At 43.3% G+C, this 22376-nt stretch overlaps 1 protein-coding gene across 1 annotated transcript in view; it reads left to right on the forward strand.

Moving 5' to 3' along the window:
- UBR1 (ubiquitin protein ligase E3 component n-recognin 1) overlaps window positions 1-22376 on the forward strand; it is a gene marked incomplete in the record, with an annotated part of 4571807 nt that overhangs the window by 3245931 nt on the left and 1303500 nt on the right. Inside the window, 1 exon segment of the mRNA XM_044074213.1 lies at window positions 11121-11208. Within this exon segment, the coding sequence (XP_043930148.1) occupies window positions 11121-11208 (88 nt within the window).

Consider the following 22376-nt stretch of genomic DNA (forward strand, 5'->3'; position numbering starts at 1 on the left):
GCATTATAACAGTGCACATCCCGATTACTACAAGAAAAATGTCGTGAAGGGTCAGTATGTAAGGGCATGTCGAATGACCTCTGATACAAAAGAGTTTATGAAGGAATGTAACTTTCTTAAAGGATTGTTTTATGCAAGAGGTTACCCAAATGATTTGTTGGAAGATGTTATAAAATGGGTCCAGGAAGATAGGAGTGATAAATATAAACCAATCCTGGGACAACCACTTGTGGACAACACCAGGAATGACCCCCCTCAAATGGATGAATACAGTAAAGCAATGGTGTCTGAATACAATGCTAGCAGTGCTATAGTAAGGAACATCATTTCTGTTTTCAATTTAGTTTACTCCTATTTTCTAAAGACCTCACTTGTTCTTTTTTCTCTCATAGTAGTCACTACTTCAAGTATGGTTGGTTTAGACTTTGATTTCCATTTTGTAGTAATTGCTTTTTCTGGCAGCCACCAAAATTACATTTACCAAGGCATTACTATATCTAGGCAATTCTGATCCTGTATCCCAACTCAAAAAATTATTTCCTTAGTTACACTTATTTGCTCACCCAGTATTGTCGACAGAGTTCTCTGTAGGGAATTTTTCAAGTCTGCCAACTCATTATTCTCTGAAAACATATGTTCCCAAGTACCTTTTCCTACCCCATTACACCTTCAACATTCGCCATCTACCTCAAGAAAAATTATTTTTAGTCTGCATGGGATATAAAAGTACCTATTTAAACACTTGCAAGCAAAAAACCAACATTTTCTAGCTTTTGTTACATATTTGGGAGCTATGCATATGTCCTCCCATTGTTTCTTTGTGATTTACTTATCTAATCTCACTTCCCAATCTGGTCTGACCTCCTCTGATTGAATCCTATAGTTATCATGCAGTATTTTATATGCCTTACTAATTAGCGCTTTTTTAACAGCAGCTTCTGTTCTACAGTCAACTAAAAACTCAAGCATTGCAGGTCTTTCATTTAGGAGTCCCCTATCCCAGTGGTCTCCAACCTTTTTTGCACCAAGGACTAGTTACATGTAAGACAATTTTCCATGGACCAGCCACCGCATGCACATAAAAAAAAAAAAAAAGAATATTCCGCAGATGGGGTCAGCCTTTTGCTGCAACCTATTCACCACAGCCACAAATGGAAAATATAGCAGCTACTTTGCCCTGATCCCCCTTCCAGGGGAGTCCTCGAGGGATGCACTTGTACACGATTGGCCCTCTGGACTTTTTTACGCATTTCCATCCTTTCCTGTAATACCCAAAGTTCTTCAGAAAGCCAACAATCTGGGAAGGACCTTAATTCTAATGGCCACATTCTGGCCTTGTCAAGTATGGCATCCCTTCCTCAAGCCTTATCTCCTGGAAGAACCATGGATTCTGAACCCGGTGTCAGATGACCTGACACAACCGTCAGGGAACTTCCATCCATCTCTTCAGTCTCTAACATTGGCAGCATGGCTGCTCCAATTCCCAATATGGCTAGGCTACACAACTTTACTCCAGAGGTTTGCCACATTCTAATTTTTTCTCATAAAGTCTCTATGAGGAAACTGTACCACAGCAAATGGAAAAGATTCTCAATCTGGGCTTCACAGCACTCCATTGACCCCTATTCAGCACCCTTAGCTTTTATTCTAGAGTTTTTAGCTAAGCTTTTCAATGAGGGAGCTGCTGCAGCAACGATACGGGTCCAGGGAACGAAGGTGTAAACATCATGTCTCATAAACTCTCTAGTTTTCCTGAAAAGAACAAATTTGCTATGACCACCAATGCGACCACCCTTGCCACCATGGAATCTTAATTTTGTCCTTTCTTGCATAATCTTATCACCCTTTGAACAAACATCATCTTGCGACCTAAAATTTCTATCTTAGAAAACACTTTTTCTGGTAGCAATCACATCAGCAAGAAGAGTGTCAGAATTACAAGTTTTAACAACCAAACCTCCATATATGGTTTTTCACAACAATAGTGTCATTGTGTATGAACCCTTCCTTTCTACCCAAGATATGCTCGGAGTTCAATCTGAATCACTCAGTAGACTTACCAGTATTCTTCCCTAAGTATGGCAATAAGACAGAATACATGCTTCATCAACTTGATGTTCACAGGCAGTTGCATTTCTATTTGCATAGAACAAAATCTCACAGAAAGTCAGACCAACTCTGTTTCTTTTTCTGACAAAGACAACTTTATCCAGATGGTTATCAGATTGTATTTCATTTATTTTCCAGTCAGCTGATAATTGCCAAATAAAGCAAGGGCACATTTCACCAGATTCATCTCAACTTCTCAAGCTTTTAAGGCAAGATTGCCATTAAATACCATTTGTGCAGCAGCAACTTGGGCAAAACCACGCACCTTTATCACTCACTACAAAGTAGATTTGGCCTCCAGGGACAGAGCCTCCTTTGTGTCCACTGTACTGAAGAATATTCTCCCATGAGCCACCCAGGAAAGATGGTGCTAGGGTCGCTGTCCCATCAGTATAGAATGAAGACGAGACAGGACAACTTCACATAAAGAAGTTATGTGCTCACTATAACATTCCATGTGAGTTGTCCATCTCATCTTCATTCTTACATCCCACCCTCCAGCCCCCGTCCTTTTAGCTCCTAAATGACCAAGGAAGTCTCTTGTATTCAGTGGTATACCTTGCTCCTTATCCAGATTTGTAAAATTGATTTATATGTATATCTGTATGCAATTATAGAAAAGAATATAAATTTACCAACAAACAAGATCTGAGGAAAGCACTACAGCATCATGGGATAGGGATGGAGCTACGAGCTAGTTTCAGATCTCGAGCTTTACTAAGCGGCTGAGTTGCAACCGAGGACCAGTTCCAAATCCATAAGTATAGAATGAAGACGAGATGGACAACTCACATGGAATGTTATGGTGAGTACATAACTTCTTTTTTTCTTCTTCTAGGCTCTGCAAGGCCTTTCTCAAAGGGGTGTTCTTGCTTAGACCTCCCTTCAAAGACCTGTCTCTTCCTTTGGATCTTACTTTGGTGCTGCAGTCCCTGACGCAACCTCCTTTTGAACCTGCTGCAACATGTGACATTAAGTTTCTATCGTGGAAGACTGCCTTCTTGGCGGCAATTACCTCTGTCAAAAGGGTTTCCGAGTTACAAGTGCTTTGTATAAAACCTCCCTTCATGGTTTTTCATAAGGATAGGTTTTTCCTTAGAAACCAATCCTTCCTTCATTCCTAAAGTGGCTTCGGAATCTAACCTAAATCAGTATATCCAGCTCCCTGTCTTTTTTCCCTCAATTAATCTAACAAAGGGGAGTATCAGCTACATTGCCTGGATGTCTATAGGCAGATGTTATGTGATCCTATCTCGCCTACATTCTGAACTGATGGGTTCGGAGCCGATCCCTCGGCTCCGACTCAGCACGCTTATGCTATAGAGCGAGGCCTCTAATTGGCTGAGCTATCTTTATCCCAGGATGCACCACCACTAATCCCCCAGATCTCGTTTGCCGCTAACAAGCTTAGACGTTGTCTCAACATTGGCTGGGCTAAGTACTATTTATTAGGCTTTTCCTGTCACAAATTTCCTTACTTTGAACCCAAAAGCTGTTTTAACAGCTATTGTTATTATATTAGTGTGTTTCGTGAATTTCTGTTAGTAAATTCGTGATTTTTTTAGTCAGGGAAGGTTTCCCGTTTTAGTTAGAGGGGCCTTCCCCTGTTACTTTGCTGCTTGTGTATTTTTCTTGGGTCAAGTACCCGTTTAAGTTAGAGGGTCTTGACTCTCTTCTATCTTTCACTCTTTTGTCTGTTTACTGTTAGTGTTAAAAAAAAAAATATATATAATATTTGTTAAAGTTGTTGTATTGAACTGTCTTTAACTGAAAGTTTAGTGTTGTTTTCACATAGATTGGTTCTTTGGCAAAGCAGTTATGTTGAAAGAACATAAACCCTCCGGGTTTAAGAAATGCACGAGGTGTGGTTTTAAAATGTCCATAACGGACGACCACGCCTCGTGCGTCTATTGCTTAGGTGCTAAGCACTTACAGGAGTCGTGTAGTGTGTGCCACGCGTTCTCTTCTAGAGTCCTCCAGGAGAGGAAAAACAAATTAATCCTCAAGGGATTAATCAAGCCTTCCTTCGAGGAGGCTTTATCTTCCTCTCCGTCTCCTTCTAAAAAGAAGAAAGCGTCGGCTCCGACCAGTCAGTCGGAACCGACCGCTAAAAAATCTAAGCAGACTTCTCCATCGGCTCCACGGACTTCGGAGCCGAGGTCGGAACGGTCTGCCTCGATGCCTCCAGCCTCGACTCCTCTGGTTTCGGAGCCGAGGTCTGGGGCATCGAGAGGTGGGTCACCCTCATCGGCTCCACTGATATTGGAGCCGATCAGGGTTACCGGCTCAGACTCTTCCCCCTCGGAGCCGAAGTCCTTATCGGCACCGAGGGAAATTTCCTTGAAACCTTCCTCGGAGCCGATAGTTGTAGAGTCCTTTCGGAGCCGGTCCCCGAGCCCTTCGGAGCTGATGGAGAAATCGGTTCGGGCCCGATCGGTATCCTCTAGGTCATCCAAGATGTCTGATTCGGACATCGACAGGGTGCTCCTTCGACTCTTCCAGTCTCCGGTGTTCCAAAAGCTAGTTTCGGCTCCAGCCCATTTGGCTTCGGAGCAGATGGTCCACTCCCCTACTGTGGTTCCTCCTCCAACAGCTTCGGCACCGTTGGAGCCGGTGCTGGTGGAACCTGTGGAGGTGTTAGGGTCGGGCCCGACCCTTGCTCCAACTCCGGCTCTTGGGTCGGAGTTCAGTACACGGACTTCTTCCTTCGGCCCTGGGGGGGAGGCTTCGGGATTGATGCTCTTGGTCCCAAGTCTCCCTCTTGGTGCGTCGGCGGCGGGAGTACCGTCCACTGTCGTGGCCATGGAGGTGGGACCCTCCCAGGATTCTGGTGGTCCCGCCTTAACGGCTATGAGGAGCGCTTTAGCCAAATCTTCCTTGGCTACCTCCACGGTTTCCCCAGCTACCTCCCTGCATACGGAGACTGGGTCGTTGGCAGTCCCCCTGTCTTTAGACAGCGGAGCCCCCGGGCCTCAGGTTACCCCCGCTGGGGTTTCTCCCCCTCCTGGAGGTCCTTCTGAAGCCTCTTCGGAAGAACCCCCCAGGAAAAGATCGTGCAAGAGGAAGCACGTTGACTCCCCTGATGAGTCTTTGACATCTGACACTGATCACGATGATGCAGAGGGGTCCCCTAAGTCGTCCTCGGATGATGTCTCCTTTGCAGACATCCTGGAAGCCCTAAAACAGCGAGGCGGCTGGCAGTCCAAACCTCCCTCTGCTGATGAGTCGGTGTTCCTGAAGGCCTTCGGGGCTCAGCCCTCCGCCTCCTGGGTGTCTCCGCCCTTCGACGAGCTCTTGGATTTGATCTGTCGAAGGGCGTGGGAACACCCAGACTCTGTGGAACCGGTGCCTGCTCGTCCCAACAAATTTCTCTCGGCCCCTGATAGAGAGTTCCTTACTAAAGGTGTGGCTGTAGATGCTTTGGTGGTGGCATCTGCTACCCAGCAAGATGTAGCAGAGGCTTCTACGTCCGTCCATCCTCCTAATAAGGAGTCTAGGAGGATGGATCGGCACGAAAGCGCACCCTTAGTTCAGCGGCCTTTACACTGAGGTCCTTGAACTACCTGACGCACTTTACCAGATTTCAGAGGGATCTGATTAAGGAGCTATCCGATACCCTCTTGAGTAACCTGCCTGAGGAGCTGGCCCAGACGGTTGGCTCTCAGCTGGCTACAATGTCGTCCATTTCGAACTCGTCCATGAGGCTCATTTCGTATGCAGCCGAAGGGGCGAGTAGAGCGGCGGGTACAGGCATTGCTCTACGGAGACAAGCCTGGCTCCGCCGGTGTCATTTCGCGGAGGCCTTTAAGTCTTCATTTGCCTACGCCCCCTTTGATGGGTCCTCCCTGTTTGGACCCAAGGTAAAAGACACACTAACCCGCTGTGAACAGGAGGGTAAGACTCTGACTGCCGTAGGGGCACGATTTTCCACTCCCTTTCAGCCTTATCCCAAGGCTAAAAGAGGAGGGAAAATGTGGTTCCGTAGATCTCAGAAGCCTTACCCCTCTCAGCAGGAAGGTTCCCCTTCCAGAGGCAGAGGAGGGGGAAATTCATCCGGAAGATGCCGTCCCAGAGGCGGCAGAGGCCCTCGCAACACTGGAGACCGCGAGTCCTTTTGTGGCTCTTCAGCCTTTCATAGTCCCTGAGGGATTGCCCAGCTGTGTTGCTCCGGAGCCAGTCGGGGTCGTCAAGCACCTGAAGGCCTGGGAAGGGATCACTCAGGACCGATGGGTGCTTCGGATTATCGCCGGAGGTTACTCCATCCCATTCTCTCACCCCCTCCCTCAGTCCAAAAAAATCCCGGACCCGCCACCCAGTCAACGGGATACCGCAGCCTCAGAAGTTTCAAAGCTGCTGCAAAAAGGAGTCATCCAACCGGTCCCCGTAGACCAGATCGGATTAGGGACTTACTCAAGATTCTTTTGGTGCCAAAGACCGGGGACCTGAGGCCCATTTTGGACCTCAGCATCCTAAACCGCTCAGTCAGAAAGTCCAAGTTCAATGGTCACTCTACAAACCATTCTCCTATTGCTGGAGAAAGGTGTTTGGATGTGCTACATAGATCTCAAGGACGCTTATTATCATATCATGGTACATCAAGCGCCCAGGAGACATCTGCGCTTCAGCCTAGGAGGCAGTCATTTTCAGTTCCGTCGCTGCCCTTTGGTCTCACCACAGCCCCCAGGGTGTTCACCAAGTGCTTGGCAGTAGTGACTGCTCACCTGAGAAGTCTAGGATTCCAGGTGTTTCCGATCTAGACGACTGGCTCCTAACTGCCACCTCCAAGCATCTACTTCTGGAGCCTACAAGCCACTATATCACTGGGCAATTCCCTCGAATCACCTTCAATTGGCCAAAGTCTGTGTTATGCCATCTCAACGAATAAGATTCATAGGGGTAGAGATGGACTCAAACCAAATGCGGGTCTATCTACCTACAGACAGAATTCAAACCATACAAAATCAAGTTCGAGCCTTACTTCCCAGGTCCAAAGCCCCAGCCAGAATGGTCCTGCAGCTACTGGGATCCATGTCTGCCACGGTTCTTCTAGTCCCCTTGGCAAGGTTGCACATGAGAATCCTCCAGTGGCTTCTTTCAGCTCAGTGGTCCTTTCAGGAACTCCCTCTCAGTCACCTCATATGGATCACGGAATCTTGCAAACGGGACCTTCGCTGGTGGCTAGTGCCCTCCAATTTGAATTAGGGACGACCCTTTGTTCTTCCTCCTCCGGCGGCCACTTTGACCACGGACGCCTCCCAGATGGGGTGGGGGTGGGGCATTCCCTGGGCAGGTCAGTCCAAGGCATATGGCACCCGGAAGAGACTCTTCTTCATATCAGCATCCTAGAAATGAGGGCAGTACTCCTGTCCCTTCAAGCCCTTCACGATTATCTCCCTCAGGGCGTAATTGCTGTTCACTCAGACAACATGTTAGTTGTCTGGTACCTGAACAAACAGGGAGGGACCAGATCCTATCCTCTTTGCAGAGAAGCCATGAGAGTTTGGGAATGGGCAGTCTCTACCAAACGCTTCCTAGTGGCTACTCACATACCGGGCAAGTCCAATGTCATAGCCGACAGATTGAGCAGAACCATCCTCTCTCCTCACGAATGGTCTCTGAATATGACAGTTGCAAGTCAGATTTTCAGCGAATGGGGAGTTCCGTGTTGCGACCTCTTCGCGACTCCTCTGAATGCGAAGTGCAAAGAATTCTTCTCCCTAACCCCGGCTCCGGGGAAGAGCCCCATGGACGCATTAGTCCATCCTTGGCCCACCGCTTGCTTTATGCTTTCCTCCAGTTCCTCTCCTCCCCAGGGTGATTCAAAAGGCATCTCTCTTGGGGAGCAAAATGATCTTAATTGCTCCTTACTGGCCTCGTCAAGTGTGGTTCCCCTATCTTCGGAAACATGCTCTGGAAGGTCCCTGGTTCCTGGACCAGATCCCAGACCTACTGGTTCATCAGTCGGGACTATTCCACCAGTCCCTACACACCTTAAAATTGACGGCTTGGCTCCTCCTCTTCCGACGATAGTCAGGAGTCATACATTGGATCCAGATGTTGTGCACATATTATCTTCGGCCCATAAGTCTGCTACAAAGAAACTGTATTCTAGCAAATGGAAAAGGTTTGCTATTTGGGCTCAACTCCAGGGCCTGGACCCCATTTCTATTCCCGTGGCAGAAGTACTAAAATTTCTGACCTCTCTTTTCAATCAAGGCTCTTCAGTCTCTACCATCAAAGTACAATTGGCAGCAATTTCTAATTTTCACGAATCCATAGACCCACCTTTAATGAGCAACAGATTGTGTAAGACCTTCTTGAAAGGTGCTGCTCTATTAAGACCTCCGATTTCTCATCCTGCACCTCCATGGGATCTCGATATAGTGTTACGCCTTGACTTCTTTTCCCTTTGAACCGGCAGCTACATGTGATCTAAAGTTTCTATCATGGAAGACAGCTTTTCTGGTGGCGATTACTTCTGCCAGAAGAGTTTCAGAGCTTCAAGCTTTGTCAGTGAAACCCCCGTACTTGGTTTTTCATAAAGACAGAGTATCCCTCAGACCAAATCCTTCCTTTGTTCCTAAAGTTTGTTCTACTTTCTGCTTACAACAATCGTTAGAGCTTCCAGTTTTTTTCCCAAAATACTCTAACAAAGCGGAGTTCATATTCCACACACTAGATGTCCACAGACAGTTACATTTTTATTTAGACAGGACCAAACAAACAAGGAAAACAGATCAGTTGTTTGTATCCTTTGCAGATAAGAAATTGTGCAATGCTGTCACAAAGGTCACTATTGCCAAATGGATCAGGGACTGTATTACTCAAGCTTATATTTATTCCAACAAAGAGCTTACCACCTCTGTCAAGGCTCATTCCACAAGGGCTATGGCTACTTCAGTAGCATTTCATTCTAAGCTTGCTATTAGTGACATTTGTGCTGCGGCTACATGGTCTTCCCCGCACACCTTCATTTCCCACTACAAATTAGATGTGGCATCTAGAGGACGAGCTTCATTTGGTTCCACAGTACTCAGGAGTGTTTTCCAATGAGCCACCCGGGATTTAGGTGCTAGGGACGCTGTCCCATCAGTTCAGAATGTAGGCGAGATAGGATCACATAACATCTTTTAGTTATGTACTCACCATAACTTCAGATGTTTGGGATCCATCTCGCCTACATTCCTAATAACCCACCCTCCTTCCCCTTCCTTGAGATCAGAGGATATCAGAAGGTCCGAATCCTGTTGTTTCATCTTGAAACATCTAACAATGTTATATAACCAAGTTGTGCATGTGTGCATGAATGCGGACAAACAAGATCTGGGGGATTAGTGGTGGTGCATCCTGGGATAAAGATAGCTCAGCCAATTAGAGGCCTCGCTCTATAGCATAAGCGTGCCGAGTCGGAGCCGAGGGATCGGCTCCGAACCCATCAGCTCAGAATGTAGGCGAGATGGATCCCAAACATCTGAAGTTATGGTGAGCACATAACTAAAAGTTATGTTTCTTCTTAAAGAGGACTGAGGATTTTCCAAAATCGGATCAGCTTTTTGTGACCTTCTCCCAGGCTAGGAGAGGCAGGGCCATTTCCAAAGTGTCGATTTCTCATTGGATAGTTTCTTGCATAACTCACATATACAAGAGCAATCACAGGGATCTTCCCAGACCTATTAAAGCTCATTCTGCGAAGTCAGTGGCTACGGCTTAGACGTTCTGGGCCAGGACGTCCTTAGATGACATCTGTGCTCCTGCCACTTGGTCAGACTCCCATACCTTTGCAATACCCTACAAGTTGGATTTGGTATCCAGGTGTAGAACCCTGTTTGGTTCTTCTGTGCTTTGGCATGTCCTTCCTTGAGACCTCCCAGGATTTTGGGTAGTTGGGGATTTGGACCCATCTGTGATCAGTAATGACATGGGTAGTGGATAGCATCAGATAAAGTTATGTACTTAAAATAACTTGGAATGTGTGCTATCCATTGTTGTTATTCATCACGTTCCCACCCTCTGTCCCCTCCTTCTGGCGACCGGGGGAGTCTGGAGTTATGCCGTGTATGGTTCTGCTGTCCCTGGGTGAGGACAGTGTCCCTGTCGAGATAGTTATCTAGCAAACTTGATCTGAGGATTATGGGTAACAGGAAGTAAGGGGTGGGGAGGAGCTCGAGCTCAGGAGCTGTCGCTCACTTTGCCAGCTCTGATCCGAGGTCAGATCATCAGTGATGAATAATGAATCTGGATAGCACAGATTCCAAGTTATGGCAAGTACATAACTCTTTTGTTTCATTTATATATTTTACTAGTTAAACTTAAAATGTTTGCTGAAGATGAACAGGATGGATATATTTTGTGATTAGTAACGTGTCCAAAAAAAGCCTGGACAACGAAGCCAAGAGCAAGACCAGTAGTTTAGAATACAATACAAGTGCAGCCAAGAGCAAGACCAGTAGTTTATTATTATGGCTGTTTTTTGCTGTTGATAAATTTTGCTTCAGTTATGTTTGTATTCTAATTTAAACTACTGGTGTTGCCCAGCTTTTTTTTTTTGGATATTTTGGCTGTTTGTTGTTGTTAACATTTGCATAGCTTCCACTCTGCTTTTTGGTGATTGTGCACAGATTAATGTAGCAAGTGGCTTTTCTTTTTCCCCTCTTTGTTAATCTGTCTGAAGTATGACTTCTTAGTCTGTCAGAGATACTTGTTATTGAATCACACACTGCAATTCCTGAATATTTTCTTTGGGCAAGATTCAAGAAATTAGCTGAAGGCACACTTCATATATGTGTTTTCTGATAACTGTTCTGCAAATGTAGATTAGTCTGTGCATTGTGCAGCTAACATACTGTTATCAGATATTGTTTCATCTATTGCTCATTTGCATTTTTTTTAAACCTTGCTGTAAATGTTTGCTTTAAAGTATGCTTTGGGTGTTTTAGAATTATTTTGGGCTAGCCATGCAAATATACAAGTCAGATGTATTAGATGTATGTTTATTTATTTTTTTTGTTTAGAGCGGGATGATGCCCAGATGCCTCCAACAGGGATGGCAGTAGTGTCTTCTGATTTCAGATCTGTCCTCAACTTTGGAGTGCAACCTTTGTAAGTGCAACCAGTTCCATTCCTTCTGAGTAATGTCCTTCTAGTCTGTTGAGTGACTACTGTGAATTTTTTTTTTCCGAAAATGTTTAGGTATCAACAGTCCCAAAATGTACCATTGGTCGTTTTGTAGTATGCCAGTCCAAAAAATAATTCTGCAGCAGAACTACACAGTTGTTATCCAGACTTAAATTTAAAAGAAAATCTCATAAAGAAATGCATGAAGAATTCCTGTAGACTAACAATCTGCATTTCCACAGTCTACACCCAGAATTTCTTAACCTAGGTTGCTGTGTACTTGTGGAGCCCTTAACATTCATTTAGATGATCACCTCTAAAATAGATCTAGAACAAGTATGCTTTGATTTCTTTGTTCACTGATTTACTGGGTAGTTCTAGTTCTGTAACTCCTAAATAACCACTTGCGTGTATGTTTTTGTGTGTAACTCTTAACATTTTGTGGAAATTTGCTGACTGAGATCCTTGTATTTACATGCTTTAATCCTGTCCTTAACAGAATTACTTCAGCATGTGCTATTACACTTGATTCAGTTAATTGCATTGCATATCACATGACATTAAAACTTTCACGCTCATCTTTCATAAGCTTTTAATATCTCCATGTAACTGGTATAGGAACCATGAACAACATTTCTTTTACCTATGTGTTGACCAGGTAAGCCAACTGGACATATTGTTCCTTTTCCAAAAAGATCCTGGAGCACTATCTGATTTTAAGAGACTTGCGCAGAGTCGCACAGTAGGCAAATGAAGGTTGAAGGAAATGCTATACCATGAGCAGAGGAAGCAGGTCCTTAACTTGGAGCTTTAGTCCTCTGTTCTGTGTTTCAGGACCACCTTGCACATCATCATATTTTGAGCACTGACCTGATTCATATAACTTGGTTTTGATTTGAAACCAGGTTTTGGTCTTCCTGCTACTCTTGCCTGCACTTCACTTCCTGTGCCCTACCCCCATTCCTCCCACCCTACTTCATGTCCTTTCCTCATACTCAGCTCTACTGTCATAGGTTCATAGGTTCATACTAGGCTAACTGCCCTAGGGCATTTATAAGCCTAGCCCAAAGTTATGTGGCTTACGCCGCCCCTTATGTTAGAAATACTGTGCCCATTAGTTTGTTGTGCCTCTGTCCAGTAGTGACACAGAGATGATTCCCGGGGTAAACCTACGATCTCCCATCCACCGGTCAAGATTTCTCTTGAACAGAGCCAGCGAGGTGCTCTGCCTCACATGAACCGGGATTTTATTCCACAGCATGGGGAGTCTCTGGGTGATAAATCTATCCCTCCAGCACGTCCTATTTATATCCGTGCTAAGGTTTAAGTCTCTTGCTCTAGTGGTTTTGGTGGATTTGGATTTTTTGAGGTGGAGCATGTCCATTAATTCCGGGTTGGTCATGGCCTTGTATGTCAGGCACAGGTCACCTCTGAGCAGACGTTATGCAACTGAATAGAGTTGGAGTTTCTTCAGTCTGGCAGCATATGACAGATTTTGGAGTCCCTTTATCCTTTTGGTGAGGAACTTTTGGGGTCTCTCCAATTGCTGCAGTGAGATACATCCCGAATGGGGCATTGTACTCTATCATTGGTCTGATAAGTGAAGAGTACAGGGGAACAATGACCTCACTTGATCTGGATGTGAATCCCTTCATGATCAGGTGGGCAATGTAGAAGGTCTTTCGAACCACTTTAGCAACGTGAGCGTCAAACGAGAGGCCACTGTCAACCTGGGTCCCCAGGTCCCTGATAACCTCTTCTGTGCTTAGTGGGTTGCCACCTATATGGTAGCTTGCGGTTACCTTGTTTTTCCCGAAGGGTATGACTATACACTTTTTTGCATTTAACTTCAGGCCATGGCTCTGGCACCAGCTATCAGTTTCCGTGAGACCCCCCCTGAAGGATGTCTGTGTCCGATGTACTATCCACTATGGCACCCAGTTTGCAGTCATCCGCAAACTTTGTCAGCCATAGTCCTCCTATGTTTGCCTGTACTTCTGAGAAGTAGATGCCAAACAATAGGGGGCCAAGGACTGAGCCCTGTGGGACTCCACTTGTAACCGGCTTGGAGTCTGACATGGCTCCAGCAACTCTAACCCTGTGGGTTCTGTCCTTTAGCCAGTTTGCAACCCATCTTGTGACATATGGGTTTACATTTAAGCTGGTAAGTTTCTCTATAATACCCGAGTGGGGTATTGTGTCGAAAGCTTTTGCAAGGTCAAGGTAGGCTGTATGGACTGCCTTTCCCTCATCAATGGCCTTGGTGACTGTTTCGAAGAAGTTGACCAAGTTCAAAAGGCAAGATCTGCCCTTGACAAAGCCAAACTGGGTTGGGTCCAAGGTCTGCAAGTCCCCTATGTCCTTGTTTATGAGTTCCATTATGATCTTCTCCATAGCTTTGCAGACCAGGCTTGTTAAGCTTATGGGGCGGTAATTACCAGGGTCCGTAGAGGCACCGCCTTTGTGGAGTGGGACCACAGTTGCCGTACGCCACTCCTTGGGCACATATCCTGTGGTGAGGCTAAGGTTAAACAGCTGCCTTATGTGCGGGTTTAGTTCTTCATTGAGTTCATGTAGCACACAGCCGGGGACCCCATCCGGTCCCATTGATGCTGTGTTTTAGCTTTAGAGAGAGCAGCTTTCACCTGCGCATTTGAGATGTCTGGGAGGCTACTCTCAGTTGGGATAGTTATCTCTCCTTTTGGGGAGATGGGGTGAAGTTTGCGCTGAACCTGTCTGCCAGTATGTTGGCAATGTCTGTGGGTTCAGTGATTTTTGTATCATTTTGGACTAATTCTGAGCATATCTGGGAGGTTCCACCCAGGTTTCTGACATAGCTGAAGAAGGCCTTATGATTGTCTTTTGAATCTATGGCAATTTTTCTCTCAAAGTTGGCCTTGGATGATTTTATGAGGGATCGTAGTTTCTTGCTAGTGCTGATCAAAGATGCCTTCCCTTTTGGGATTTTGCTCTATCATGTAATAGCTTTCTCCTCTTATTGTAAAGTTTGTTTATGGCTGGGGTCCACCAGACTGGACGTTTGCCCTTGGTGGAAAGAGTCTTGGTTTTATTTGGGATTGCCTGATCCATGCAGTCCTGAAGGTGTTCATAGAAGGGATTTGTAAGGGCTTCCAGAGCTTGGGTTGTGGTTTCCATTGGCTCGGGGCCTTGAAGGATACCACACCTGTCTTGAGTAGTGTGAAGTTTGCTTTAGAGAAGTTCTTCACTGTGGTCTTTTTTGTTTGGGGTGGGGCCCGGATGTGGATTTCTAGTGAGATTAGTTTATGATCTGCTCTCACCAATGAGGGATATACTTCGTGTGGAGCATTTTGTCCCCATGTTCATGATGATGAGATCTAGTATATTTTCTCCTCTTGTGGGGACGGTGACTAGTTGTTCCATGGCATTTGAATTTATGAACTCCAGGAACCTTTGGGCTAGAAAGTTTGGGCTTGAGTAATGTTCCCAGTCTATATTCGGGTAGTTGAAGTCACCCAATATGATGGTGTTTGGTGATACATTTATACCCTCCAGTGTCTTCAGGAAGGCTGTGTGGGTTTCCTGAGTTTGAGAGGGTGGCCTGTAGCATGCTACAAATTGTAGAGCAGTTTTGCCTATGGTTAATTGCACCTGGATGGTTTCCGATGCTTCGTGTATAGCCACCAACCTGGAGGTGTGGGTATCCTTGATGAATATGGATACACCCCCTCCTTTTGTGGTGTGGTCCGGGTTTTGGGGCCGGAACGCATGATATGAGATGAAACCTGATAGTGCCGGGGTGCTCTCAGGAGCCTTTTACCAGGTTTCAGTCACAGCACAGACATCGATGTTCTCCATACTGAGAAGGGCCTCGAGTGCGTGCATTTTGAGATTTAGACTTCTGGCATTGAGTAGCATTACCCTTAGTTTCTTCACGTTTTTGTTTTCTAGGGTGGTAGGTTTAGAATTTGAGCCTTGCCTAAAAAAGGCACTATGGGGTGGCAAGAGCTTTAGCCAATATCCGGAATCCCAGGGGTGACAGGTGCAAGCCATCCCTTCAAGCAGCGTGGCTTGTCGAGCATGTCATCCCAGGCAGACAGGCACTGGATCCCCTTTGAATGACACCAGAAATTAAGCCAATTGTTAAAGCTGATCATCTTGTCACTATATTGTGGCATCATTCTTGGTGAAGGAAGGATACTGGTCAGGGTCATACCTGCCTGGGCTACATAATCAGAGAGCTCCTCTATGTCTCTTTTCATGTAGTTCAGGGAGGTACGTCTCAGGTCGTTCACACCAGCATGGACAATGACTGTGTCATACTTGTACTTGCCGAGGAGTGACCTGAGTACTTGTGTTATGTGGTGGATTCTAGCGCCCGATAGGCAGCTTACCGTGACCTTCTCCTTGTTCAGCCTGGTGAGTGGGACGTCAGTGTGTCTGACTATGGAGTCACCTATGACAAGTATGTTTGGTGTTGTATTTGGCCTTAAGGGCAGTGACTGCTTTGCACACTGATTTTGCTGTTTATGTGTTGTTTGTGTGGTGTATTGAGTTTGCAGTTGCTTGGGTGTCTGCTTTGGAGGCCTCTGCTGTTTAGGTAAATTTTTACTCAGAGCCTCGAGTATGTCTTAGTGTGTTTATGTGTTTGATTCAGTGGTGTGGTTGAGTTATGTGAGACTGGTATTGTGGTGTGTGTAGTTGCCTTCTCCTCCTGCCTGGTCTTGCCAGTCCTGAGTTGAGAGAGCTCAGCCTCCAGTTTGGCTAAATAGCTGCATCTCTCGCAAGTGTTAGTGTTACGTAGGAGGAGGAGAGGGTTGTCCGTGTACATGAGGCAATTGTAACATTGTCTCAGAATTCCCAGATTCACCAACTGGGCAGGAGAGGACGCCAGCATCTGACCCTTCGACATGCTAGAAAGATTTATGAGTTGGTATGAGACAGAAAAGTAGTGGGCTTAGCAGGGACGTGGGCACTCCTGGGGGGTTTTGCTAGTGAGAGATTTGTATAATATAGGAGTGCTTGACCTGCAAAGAGAATGCTTATAAGACAAGGGATATGCTTATAAGACAAGTGCTGAGCTTTTTGAGAAGAAAAAGCTATTTGGAACAAGTGCTGCACTTTTTAGAGAAGGTGTAAACTGTTTAGGTTCCTAACAGAGCAGTTCTAAGGGAAACATTGAAGAACAGACTTTCTGGAGCCAGAAAGAGTTTAACCTTGTTTAACCGGCACTGCCCGATGCTGCTCTAGTGGCAACTCCGCGCTAAAACACGTTAAAGCGTGCTTGATAGCAGGGGCTGGAAAGAAGCAGGAATAGACCCAAAACGGACAATAAAACTACAGTTTCAAGTCAGTAACCACCTCTACGGGGGGCAGGGAAGCTGCTCTATGTTATTCACTGCCACTGATCAACAGAGAGACTTTCCTTTAGCCCAAGCAAAAATGGCCTCACAGAAACTTTCAAATAGTTCAGGAACAGCAAGCCTGTAACTGAACTTTTTTAACTCAGAAAAGTGGGAAAAAAGCAAGATTTTTTTTTTTGCTTTTTTCAGAAGTAGCAGAGGTTCACAAGTAATATCAAGTTATAACAGTGCAGTAAATGACCCCACACAAGAGTGCTATGTCAAGGACAGAAAATATGCAAGTTTTAAGAAAAAAATTATTTAAAATTAAGTGCAAACAGGAAATTCAGCAAACAGCTTTTGGTTGTGCTCTAAATACAGCTACTAATACAGAAATCAAGTTTAACAAGCCAGCAAATGCTCAAGCTAGGCAGCTATGCAGAAAAACTTAGCAAATAAACAGAGAAAAAATACTTAAAATCTCAGAAGTGTGGCTCCTTTCTTCTCTCAGCGTTTTTTCCTCTTGGAGGGTGCTTCACCAACAGCCAACAAGCCTGAAAAGACGCCCAAACCACGAGGCAACTAGGTTTTAAGAGATGAAGATGAAGGAGTTTTGGAAATGACCCCTAGTGGCCAATAAAACTACAGTTTCAAGTCAGTAACCACCTCTACGGGGGGCAGGGAAGCTGCTCAGTGTTGTTCACTGGCAAAGGAAGCAGCTCATTAACAAGTCAGTACATTAGTGCTTTGAGCTTGCCAACTGTCGTCTTCTATCATCCAGTAATACTGTCTCTGATCTTAATGACTGGCACAGTAGTATGCCTATGTAAATAACTTCCACATTTGTCTCTATCCACTACCTCATTTACTGTTATTTTCTCTCTGTGTCCCTCCTCTTTCACCCTTCAGTAGCATTCTCTCACTTAGTCACATTTAATACACTGTGGTGTTGCCTACTACTTGACTTCCATTAATCAGATTCCCACTGTAAAAGGAAATTATACCAGAGAACTACCCTGTAGAGAAACTAAGAAATTCATTTTTGCATAAATATGAAACAAGTGAGGCACCACAGTGTCGTTCAAAAGATATTAATTTAATAGGCAAGATAACAGACTGATGAAAATGAATGCTTGATTGATAAGACTGACTGATACTTAAGTGATTGGCTTGACTGACATTTAAGCTCCGGAAAATAACAATTTTTTAAATACATTTTAATTAAAGTAATACCCATCTCTATGCGCTGTGTAACTAATGAAGTAAGTAACATCATTGTTCTGTTTGTAAAATGAGCCTGGTGTAGTCTTTCCCTTGTTCACGATAACTTTGCAGTTTATCCTGGTGGATAAGGAATCTTGATTTTCATGCATTCTTTATTATATCAAAACAAATTTTTTAATTAATATAATAGGGTGCACATCAAACTGTGCATGAAAAGATTCTGATTTCTTTGTTACTGAGGATCACCTGTCTTTGACGAATAAAGGCTTGTTGCTTTGGAATACTACCTGGGTTTCATGATTTTTGAAATTATTGTGACTGAGCTCATCAACAAAGTTTTAAGACCACTAGTTTGTCTGTTTTGTTTTTTTTTTTTTTTTCCTTGACACTCATGGTGGTGAGGTTGGAACTAGACAGATTCCTGTACCCGTTCATTTTTTTTTTTCAAGTTATACATAAAACTACATGAAAAAATTCATAAAAGAAAATGAACTGATATTAATACAGCAGATTGAGTGGACCCAGGTATACTATGTACTGAGTAGATTTTCTAAGCATCACTTAAGAACATTGTTATTTTTCAGGTCATTTTTCTGTGACTGTCTACATTTGTGATCCAAACAACAGGTGCATAGCTTGCCTAAAGCAGGTGAAAATAATACTATTTTTTAGGTGTTTAGGGGAACATTTTGAGAGATATATCCGTCTTTCCCAATACCAAATGGGTTTAGGATAGAAAACTAACAGCTGGAGAATACAAAATAGAATTTTCTAGATATATCCCTGCAGCAGATGGCTCATATGAAATGGTTAACACCATAATGTTCCCTTTTGTCAATAAGATCCTGTGGGTTCTACAGAGGTCTGTTGTGATAATTTAATTATCACTTTTCTTTCTCTTTAGTTTGCAAAATTAGGCTAAGAAACCAGACTGGATATAGTAATGTAGTAAATCAACAATATTGTAATGCAAAAGTAAAATAAATCTGTAAGTAGGATTTTGTGTTTCTATAAATTAAAATGCGAGATTGAGATGGCCTGGTCATATCAGCATGCGACTTGTTTATAGAACAAGAATTATGTTGATCTCTCCATCTCTGAGCTCAGTGGTCATATTCTTACAACATTAAGAAATTGTTCTAGGTTAAATATCATACAAGCACTTCTGGCTTCTTTTTCTTACAGCCACAAGAGTGCACCTCGTGTAGATTTTAGAAATATTTAGATTTTTATCATCTGTGTAAGTTGCAGTCATAATAATAGAAACATTTTAAGGATATTATCAGTTATCTCTTGTGCATATTCCATCCATCCTCATCTAATTTTGAAACTGTCCTTCTAAACTAGAATTTGAGCAAGAAAAAAAACTGTACATCTTAGAAGGGGAGGAAGGGATAAGCATATTTTAATTAAATACTGTATAAATATGTAATGTATAAAGCAATGATTCTCAAAGCATGAGCACCGTTGAGGCCACATGACAGAAAATTTTATGTCTATGTATTTAATGTGCATGTATTTGTGTTGTTGTTAGTTTGTCTCCTTATGTCATCATCTTCAACTGCACTTAGACTGAACTTTGCTTGATTGGGTTTTGCTTCAGCAGGCAGCTGATTTCTTAGATCCCAAACTGTTAACAGTTCCCTCAGAGCAAACATGAGGACTGTTCCTTTGTTCCGCTGGTGTTGTGCATTGTTAATGCATTCCTGGTTTGGAGGTTCTGCATATTCAACAAATTTCACCACTTTTTGCACTCTTTGTCGACCGTCCAAACCTTTGCAGCAAATAAAACTAACAAGACCAACATGACAGAATGAAATGCTTTCCCCTCCCTAACCATTAACCGCATCTCCTAGCAAGAGAACTTGATCGATCTCTTTCTCAAAATGTAGCTTGTGATGGTTTATTTCAGTCTCACTGCCTGGGATAAAAATGGCATTCCTTTCCCACTAAGGCACAAGTTCTGCATTTTAATGTCGTGTTGTTTGGCAAGATGTCTGCCGTAATAGCAGGCATTAAAAAAATATACTTCGTTCAATTCCTATGACACATTGCAAACTTTCAATTCATGAAGAAGTTTATAAAATTGTCTTTCTACTGGCAGATCAAATATTCTGGTAGTATATTATTGGTGTTGCAAGACCAGATTTAATTACTGCATTGCAAAATCAAAATCTCATTGCTCATTATTAAAACTTTGACATACCAGCACACAACTTAAATATTTCCTTTTTCAGTACATGTGATGCCAGACGGATACATTTATCACACGTCTAACATTCATAGGCCGCAACAGACAGTCAAAAAAGAAGTGCCTTCTAATTTTAGAATCAGATGTTGACTGGTGTGCATGTTTTTTTCTTAATGATGCATTAACTTCCATTTTTTTGTATTCTTCTATGTCCTTCAAATCTCATTTTTAATTTGGTCACGTACACTTTCATTTTCCCTCAAAGGAGACTTTTGAGAACCACTGCAACATGTCACTGAACCATTAATGAAAATGCAAAATACCTAAATGCATAAAATGTATCTTGTAACAGCATAAAAATAACTTTCATTATAAAACAGTTGATGCATGCTGATGTATAGAGCACTTTCATTATAGTCACACACACATTACAGGTGCCAATAACTTTTTTTTTTAAAAGTACAAATTAATTGTAATTTTACTAGTAGTGAGTGTCCGTACTCTGGGCCCAGTAATCAAGGACCCTCAATCCTTACCACTGACACCAGTGAGGGATGGCCACTAAGAACAAAAATTGATACAGACAGTATTTTCAGATGCAGCTGTCTGCATACAGCACAATTTGCCTTAAGAGGACATGGGAACACACTCCAGACCTGGGACTGCACTTGCTCTCTTTCTCTGTCTCCAGGCCCCAAACAAGACTCCACACTGACCTCTTTGGAGCTCTGTGTCACTGTTCCAAGTAGCTGACACACACACACACACACACACACACACACACACACACACACACACACACACACACACACACACACTGATATTTGAGTTACACACACACACACACACACACACACACACACACACACACACACACACACACACACACACACACCCCTGGGGAAAGGCTGGCACAGATTTACCAGCTATGCCCCCTCTGCCCAGACTAAATGGTAATTATACTGCCAGTAGTCAGCTACTCTAAGGCACTTGCAAGGATACCCAGTTATACTGAGTAAATTAATACTAATATAAATTGTAGAGTTTGAAAATGCAGCAAGGCTTTCAGGAGTAGCCACAGTCTCACTAAAATAAGCATAGGTACTCTTAAGACGTTGAAAGTGTTCTGCAAAAGACTAGCCACAATGAAAGGTATAGAAATATTTAATAATAAAATAGAAAAAAAAAACAAAAATACTGAATATCTAGTTAAAGTAAACACCAGAGTTTCAATCACAGGAGACAGCTGCAGAAAAACAGTACTTAATTAATATCATTATATTTTCCTGACTGACTAAAGAATTACTGTTCCCTAGTTAAGTTACTTAGTACAGCAAGGCAAGATGATGTGTGTTGAGTTGCTTACTACAGCAAAGCAAGATGAGGTGTGAGGTTGTATGAGATATCTGTGAGAGATCTTTCCTGTCAGGTTGCAAAAAAACAAAGTGCTGTTGCGAGAGTTCAGTCATATCTCTCAATAATATCTAACAAATTATTTCACTACTGGTTATAGAATGACATCACATCTAGTCCACCTGACTGGTACAATACACACTCAGAGCTTTGCTAAGATCTGTTGCAGAACTGTCAAGCTATAAAACAATTTCAAAAACTTCCACTCTTCCAGGGTAGCAATTAGTTCAATCCCCTAAGGACAATACAGCAAGATTCCTAGTCCTGGTTTTAAATACATTTTTGTCTCTTTTAGCAGTCAGACCTGTAAGATAAAATCTTTGTGGCCTAAACCAAACCATTTAATTTTCAACCTATTTTTTTTAAATTAGCTGGACTGAGATTAACCTCTTACCTTCCAGAATTCTCTGTTAAAACTTATAGATTTAATCAGTTGTAGTAATACTGTCTAACATACATGTATATCTGTTTTCTGTCCAGTAGGACCCACTGTTGCTTTGTTAACACAAACAACTTTACAAATACATTTTTAACACAAGCATCTGTACAAATCAGTGCGATCGTCATATGACAAAATTCTTTACAAAATTGTGCTAGATATGCTGGCATATGATACATATGTACTGCCCCACTCCCCCTGGCACAGATGCCACTATCTCGTATCATCACATTAGTTATCACTTTTTTTGTGAATGAAGGCTTTCACAAAGTTGTCCATAGTCTGTTACACACATTCTAAAAAAAAAATAAGTTTCTTTGTTTTCTGTATATTGTTTTTCATGCATTTGTTGATTTCAGAAACACCCCTTTTTAAGAGTCATAAATAATCTGACTGGCTCCATTTTTCTGTAGTCAGGTCAGCCATACCCTTGTGCAGAAATGGAACAGGCTACAGGAAGATTTCAGAATTGTCAGTTAGTACTCATTTGCGTGGAAGGCACTGGCATAATGTTGGATGAACGTCAAGGTCTTTACACCTTCTGAGATTCATCAGGGTTTCAGAA

Source organism: Protopterus annectens, chromosome 6.part0 (genome assembly GCF_019279795.1).
Source record: "Protopterus annectens isolate FY-2018-M chromosome 6.part0, PAN1.0, whole genome shotgun sequence".
Classification (NCBI taxonomy): Eukaryota; Metazoa; Chordata; order Ceratodontiformes; family Protopteridae; genus Protopterus; species Protopterus annectens.